At 32.1% G+C, this 6,997-nt stretch overlaps 1 protein-coding gene across 2 annotated transcripts; it reads right to left on the bottom strand.

Moving 5' to 3' along the window:
- Window positions 1-967: 967 nt before the first annotated feature.
- Window positions 968-6,726, bottom strand: LOC143588645 (nuclear transport factor 2-like). 2 transcript variants are annotated; one of them, XM_077069598.1, is made up of 9 exons: window positions 6,556-6,726; window positions 6,324-6,458; window positions 5,313-5,613; window positions 4,288-4,634; window positions 3,548-3,719; window positions 2,653-2,774; window positions 2,492-2,557; window positions 1,761-1,845; window positions 968-1,233 (listed from the first exon to the last, which is right to left on the bottom strand). In XM_077069598.1, the coding sequence occupies exons 1-9, from the start codon at window positions 6,592-6,594 to the stop codon at window positions 1,145-1,147; spliced, it is 1,356 nt and encodes a 451-aa protein (XP_076925713.1). In that variant the 5' UTR covers window positions 6,595-6,726; the 3' UTR covers window positions 968-1,144. The 2 variants fall into 2 exon arrangements, with proteins under 2 accessions (XP_076925713.1, XP_076925714.1); XM_077069599.1 differs by having other exon boundaries at window positions 968-1,230.
- Between the last annotated feature and the right edge of the window lie 271 nt (window positions 6,727-6,997).

Here is a 6,997-nt window from a genome sequence, read left to right as displayed (position 1 = left end):
AAAACCTGCAACTTTTTAGGGTTTAGACAGAGGAAGCTTCTTTCTGTATTATCCAAGATCTAGAGTTGTGTTTTTGGGTTTTTGTTGATTATTTGTTTAATTAATACTTAATTTGATTTGTGAATAAAAAATGGAATTTATTTTGTTTTTTAATGAAGACGATGACCGCAGAGAGATTTGCTTGGGAAGCGGGAATCTTTCGTCCTTGAAAGTGTGTGTAGAAAAGTCAAATTTATGTTTTTTTTCCTTCTTTTTTTCAGTGAAATTTTTTTAAATAACTATAGTGTTCGTTCTTTTATAATAAAATTGATGAGTTTAAGGGGTGTTTGTGATTGTTTATTTTCACCAACTAATTTATAAACTTTTTGAAAAATAATAAGATGTTTGGGATTGCTTATATTGTGACTTATTAACTTAATGAAAAGTTATAAGGAGGCAAAATAAGGAATCCCAAACACCCCCTAAATGTAAATGCAAGGTTCGATGATTTTAAGTGGAAATAAACTGGTTTTTCATAGAAAGAATACAACGATGGCTAGATTCCACCTTTAATAGAGCTGCAAATAAATCGAACGAACATGCACGAACAATGTCTTGTTCATGTTCAATTTGTTAAGAAAATAATGTGTTCAAAAACACTTACCGGCCGAGATATATGCTCATGTTTGTTCATTAAGGAACGAGCGTGTTAACAAACGGTCCACAAACACAAATAAATCGGCAAAGTTTAGATATTAATGTCGATGTATTCAACAATGTGAATAATATAAAGGAAATAGGAACAATGCAAAAGATTATGTGTATTTTCATGTACATATTTGTCGTGTATACACAAACTTTTATAATGTGAGGTCAGTTTTTTGCTAATGTTCTAAAGTAACAAAAAGACATTAATCATTTACTATCTTAAAACAGTAGGAGATAGAAAAAAAAACTTCACAAAACATGCATCTCTCAAATTGACAGTTAAAAACAATCAACAGATTGATAGTTACCGCTTGCGCGATATACAATAGTTCTCTTAAACATGCATCGAAGATGTAAAACAAGATTAGCATAATGCAACACAAAATCACAACCCGAACATTCATTTCGAAACAAAAAACACTTAACAGAAAACCAAAGGCTCCACGAACACTAAAGATTAACGAAAACCGTTTCCTCTTGCATAAGAACCGCCACCATAACGACCTCTTGATGCGTCGCCTCGTCCTCTCCCGCCGCCTCGACCTCCTGCACAAATAACCACCGATACATAAATAATCATAGAGTTAATTGCATAAAAAATACTACCAAAAATAAAAAAAAACAGCTAAAATAAACTCAAACTTGTAAAAACCATTAAACTAATTGGTGTATTGGCCATTATTATTTAAAAAAAAAATAATTAGAAAGCATCTACATTTTAGAAAAGTTTGTAGACTTTAATGGGCTTTTTTCCATTTTGCAAAAATGTTGAATGGCAGCTCATCTAGGTTTGATCAATTGAAGAGTTGGCAACTCATTAAATTTAAAGGTTCACAAGTATATGTATTTTGGACAAGTTTAGAGACTTTAATAAACAACTAGAGACTTTTTAGTTACTTTTTTACTATATGAACATTAACATATCAAAAATAAGCTCACACACTTTTACATGAAAAATAAGAAAGTATAGTTGGTTTTGCTATCCACACATAACACAATTGTAAAACGAATCAGATTAATATCATTAATAATTAGTGGGATAAATGTAAAACTAGATAATGAGAGACACATACTTCCCCCACGAATAGTACCGCCGCTGCTGTTTGCTCTCCTTTCTTCAACATAGATTTGCCTTTCCGCTAATTGAAGTGGAGATGCCTAAAAAACAAAGATAAAAAAATAAGTAAACAATATACAACAATAATAACAATCTGAACTGCCCTTTCAACTGGCCTCTACAACAGACCTCTATTACGATTATACAATATTGTAATGCAAAAAAGACAAAACAGGTCCTTATTTTATCTAAATTGACATAAATACTAATAACCTGTTCTTGATAATAATTAGTAGAACATGTGACTGCAGAACTATAATAACTCAAAACAAAATTTAGGTTTTCAAAGATTTTGGAGTTTCTGTGCATAACAAAATGTCATAACTTATGTTTTGAATAATACACTTTAATGAATTTCTACATGTTAAAGAAACGTTATTCCATCTCAAAAACAGGATAGCATCATATTCATGTCATAATTAATTTTAAAAAAAATACATAAAGAACATATTCTTAAAAACATCGTTAAATCTAAAACAAACGACCCACACACCTACAAAGCATTAATAAAATCCAATGCAAGTGATACAAAAAACAAGTTTAAAGCAGCATAAAACACACAAAAACAAACCATTTAACTTACCAAATCTTTAGTTGAATAAATTGGTAATTTATATAAGTGCTAAACAGCAAAAACAAAATTTTAAAACAATTATAAATATAATTGAAAGCATAAGAAAAACGAACCTCAATTGCTCTTTGAACACCCTCTAAGTCCTCAAACTCAACAAAAGCAAAACAAACACCAACATCCTGTAATTAAATCAAACGTTACGTTCTAGCGTTCTACATTAAAACAATAAAATGACCCAAAAAAGAAGTGGGCAACTAGAACACAAAACAACCACCTTACGGTTCTTCAAGAACACACCGTCCTGCTTTATTTTACCAAAATTCTTGAACTCTTCAAAAATCTCAAGACTGGTAACAGTAGTTGGCAAGTTCCTTACATAAACAGACTTCGAATCGCCTAAAAAATAAATGTACATTATTATATGGGTTTTATGAGGTCGTATGATAACTATATATAATCATTTTGATCATAGATGAAACTAGGGGTGTGCATGAGACGGTTTTGGGCTCAGGTTGAACTAAAAATCAAAAGTTCAGTTTTTGAAAACCTTATGTTCTTTGGGGTTTCACAGAGGGTTTTGTTATTGCATATTTTACCATTGGCCTATATACTTTGGGTTAAAAATATGGCCCAAACTAATATAATTCAGCCTAAAACTTTCGGATTGAATTTTTTGTAAGCTATTGATAAGTTGAATATCACATATTTTGAACTAAATTTTTTGGGTTACAAATTAATAAAAAACATTTTTTTTTATTTTGCCATACGGGCTTGAAAATTTTATATTAAAAAAAATGGCCCAAAGTAGTGAATTTGAGTCTGAAACTTTGGGTCTGAAATTTTTGTTAATTAATGATTAAGCGATTATTAGAAAATTCGACCTATATTCTATAGGCTACATCACTAACTATTTTTTTCTAAAGTAATTAAAATCTATTTTTTGCGTTTTCATTTGGGTTTGTTTCAAGTTTTCAGATTTTTGGTTGATATCAAAACCAAAACCGAACCAAAATCAGTTTTTCAAAAAACATAAAACCAAACCGAAAAATAGTTTTTTCAAGAAAACCTAAAAACAAAATGTTAGTTTTCTATCTAGTTTGGTTATATTGGTTTCATGTACACCCCTTAAATGCAACAGATATAACACAATAAAACAAAATAAAATTCACCTTCTTCACTGGTGAAAGTTTCATTTGCCAGTTGAGGAGTGGAGTCTGATTGATAAGAAAGAGGTGGCGGTTGAGCAACCGGTTCAGGAGTTGAATGCCATTCAGAGACGGGTGTCACACTCTTATTAGTTGGTTGAGCAGAAACTGATGGTGAAGACTTCCCTTTAGACAGCTTTTAGGATTCAGCATCCATGACGGAATAAGAATATGTTAGTACTAATGAATACCAAGCGCGTGTAAAGCAAAAGTAGTGTGTTGTACTAAAACAAGAGTTATGACATGTTGCATTAGGAGTACAGATAAAGATTCACTTTTTTTCTTATGAACAATTATTATGGGAAATGAATGGGCAATGTGCATTTTGAACTGATTATGTGGAAGTGATCAATCAAATCATATAATAAGATAATAAAGCATGCTGCAGAACATATTATTGTCAAGCAGGTTTCTGTTCGATTTGAATAACCTGAAATTTGAATTCGGAATTGTTATTCTTATTTGACTTGAATTTCGGGTTATTAGAGTTCGATTCAATTGATGAACACCCCTAAATGTACCATCCCCATGTGAGACGGTGAGTAATTGCATAAAAGAAAACAAGTGGGTCAAAACTGGTCAAAAGTTACTTGAAGTGTGGTTCTAATGCATAAAACCTACTAATTCATTTTCTCCAATCATACGACAGCATTCATAAAAAAATGACTTTTGAACAAATATTGTTGTAGTAAAAGAATACGTACAATAGAAGCATATGTGAATTTGACAGGCTCTGCAACGGGCTCTTCGACAACCAAAACCGGTTCTTGAATGTATTCAACAGTGTTTTGATGTGCGGGCCCGTGAACATAATCATCGACCGTGTTTTGGTAATAAACAGGTTGTTGTTCATGTTGTACATATTCATCCACAGTGTTTTGAACATTGTCTTCAAGTGGCGGTTGTTCGTCATAAGATTCACTTTCATAATCATCTTCTTGTTCTTGCAGATGTGTTTCTAGTGACGGGTTGTAATAATCATCTTCATTGGTTGTTTCTAAATTTAATGAATTTAGATTTTCTCTTGCTTTAACCTCGGCATCTTCACTAACTGGCAATTAAAAGTTCAAAGAACTTAACAAATGAGAAAATGAATATTAAACACAAAGAAATCAATAGTATAACGTTGTTGGCGTATACACAGTAGAAGTGGTGATTTTGTCCCGCTTACCTATAAATGGGTCAATTTGGGTTCACATTTGGACCAACTTACCAGGAAAAGTGTATGTGAAACCGAAATAACTTAACCTTGACTGGATTAACAGACGTAACCAAACCAAAATAACTGGTAAAACCCGACAGTATGGTTTCATGTTTTATAAAAAAAATCAGTTTGTTTGCGATTTTGCTTTAATAAAAAAAATGAAAAACCAAACCGTTTGGAACATAACCAAAATGAAAAAAAAAGCAACAAAAAACAAAAACACATTTTAAGTAATATAGTATTGAACGCGTCAAACAGGCTGAAACTTGAAATTCTACCAAAATACATTTTAAATAAACTTCCTAAACAATTTTACTAAAATAAGTTATTATTCCACTAAAATAGCATAAGCTTTGTAATCCTGTCTACAAATTTAACTGTTTATAAAAAGAGAAATTTTGCACAAACATATGTTTTCACTTGCGAGTCAACCCAACCCGTCTGAACCATACCTCCATAAATACAACTTAAATCTACATAATGTAAAATAAAAAAATAGGGGGGAGGGAGGGGGATGGTAAATACCAGGTAACTCGGAAGAAGTGATTGGTTGAGTCTCAACTTTCACCTCGGGGCCCACAGGTGGTGGACGCTGATGTGTAACCTCCTCACTTACAAAGTGAAAGATATCATTCATCACAAAGTAACCCTTTTCTTGTGGCGCAAGAAAAAATGTCTGAACAAACTTCTTCCAACCGCTGAAAATTTTGGATTTAACGGAACCCGAAACCACAACAACAATGCCTTGACTCCATGATTCAAGTGAATTTATTGTCTTTATTTCAATCCCACTAAAATGTAGTGATTGAATAAGTGAATGTATTTGCTACAAAAATAGAAATCCAATATTCAAAATATAAGTATTTTCATTATCGTGGATATGCATAATAAGTGAATGGAATTGCTAAAACCAAATAAAGTAAGTGAATATAACAATTAAAGTATTGTGACAATATCCTAATTAGGCTTGTAAATGACTGAACAAACATGAACGGAGCATGTCCGTGTTCGTTCGTTTGACTTGAAGCGAACAAACAATCGAACACGAACAGAAAAACAAACGATATTTTCTTGTACATGTTTGTTCGCTAAGATAATAGATGTGTCCATGCTTATGTTCGTTCGTTAAAAACATAAACAATGGTTCACGAACGTATACGGACGACAAAACATAAAAGCTAAAACGAATTAAAAGTAAACGTGGACAACAATGCGTTGTGCCTGAAAATTTATTAAAACTTACGAGCCTAAAAAATCTAAACGAATTTATCATCTATAATATTGCAACAATAATCTAACTTTTTTAACAAAATGATTTCAGAGGTTTTATGATTGTAAGATACACTTTTATAGTATAGCAATCTTCACTTAGATTTGCAATTGGCACCCACCATAAAAACCGATATTAAAGTCAAAAGAGTGTGATGCATTATGCATATAGTGACTATTATATAATAACATTCAGATTATAAATAGTGCAAAATTACATTCAAATTTCAAGCATATGAAATCAACGAATAACGAAAAGAGATTTACGAATATAGCCGAAGCGGTCTCGGTGGATTCGCCATCAACCCGAACCATGGTACTGGAATCAGAGTAAAACTGATGAACGAATTCAGGCTGTTGTTGAAGCACCTGATAGTATTGTTGCACAAAGTAGGAACCAACCTAAACAAATAAATCAACAAAACCCTAGGTTAGCTTGAATACATGATAAAATCGAGTTGAATATTGATAAAATAGAGAAGAAGAAAAGAATGAATACCTGAGAGGCAGTAACAGAAGAGGAGTAGGAATTGGCCATTATTATTATTATTATTAAACCCTAACCCTGGAAGTAATGGTTTCTTCTTCACATAGAAGAGAGTGAAATTAGAGTTTGGGAAGGCGTGAACTGAGTTGTGGGTGAATATATATGGAAGCAGTGATGAGGATGATATGATATTGGTATTATTGATTGTGATGGTGGCTGGCTGCTGAGAAAGTTGCAGGGTTTAACAGAGTGAAGTGATGAAGATGAGATCTGCTACTGAGTCATTACCAATTAAATCCTGACCCTTGGATTGATTGATGGACGGTTCCTTGATTTTAGATTTTTATTATTATGACGGCGGTAGAGATTTTTCCTAAAACCGTATTCTTTTTTTAACGACCAAAAGAGATATTTCCAAAAAAAGAAAAAGGTTTTTAAGTCTAGATTCTAAAGC

Source organism: Bidens hawaiensis, unplaced genomic scaffold, assembly GCF_021521415.1.
Source record: "Bidens hawaiensis isolate Kalapana, Puna unplaced genomic scaffold, B.hawaiensis_p1.1 tig00036673_1, whole genome shotgun sequence".
Taxonomy (NCBI): domain Eukaryota; kingdom Viridiplantae; phylum Streptophyta; class Magnoliopsida; order Asterales; family Asteraceae; genus Bidens; species Bidens hawaiensis.
The sequence above is the reverse complement of the archived record's forward strand: the minus strand, read 5'-3'. Positions and strand labels throughout refer to the sequence as shown.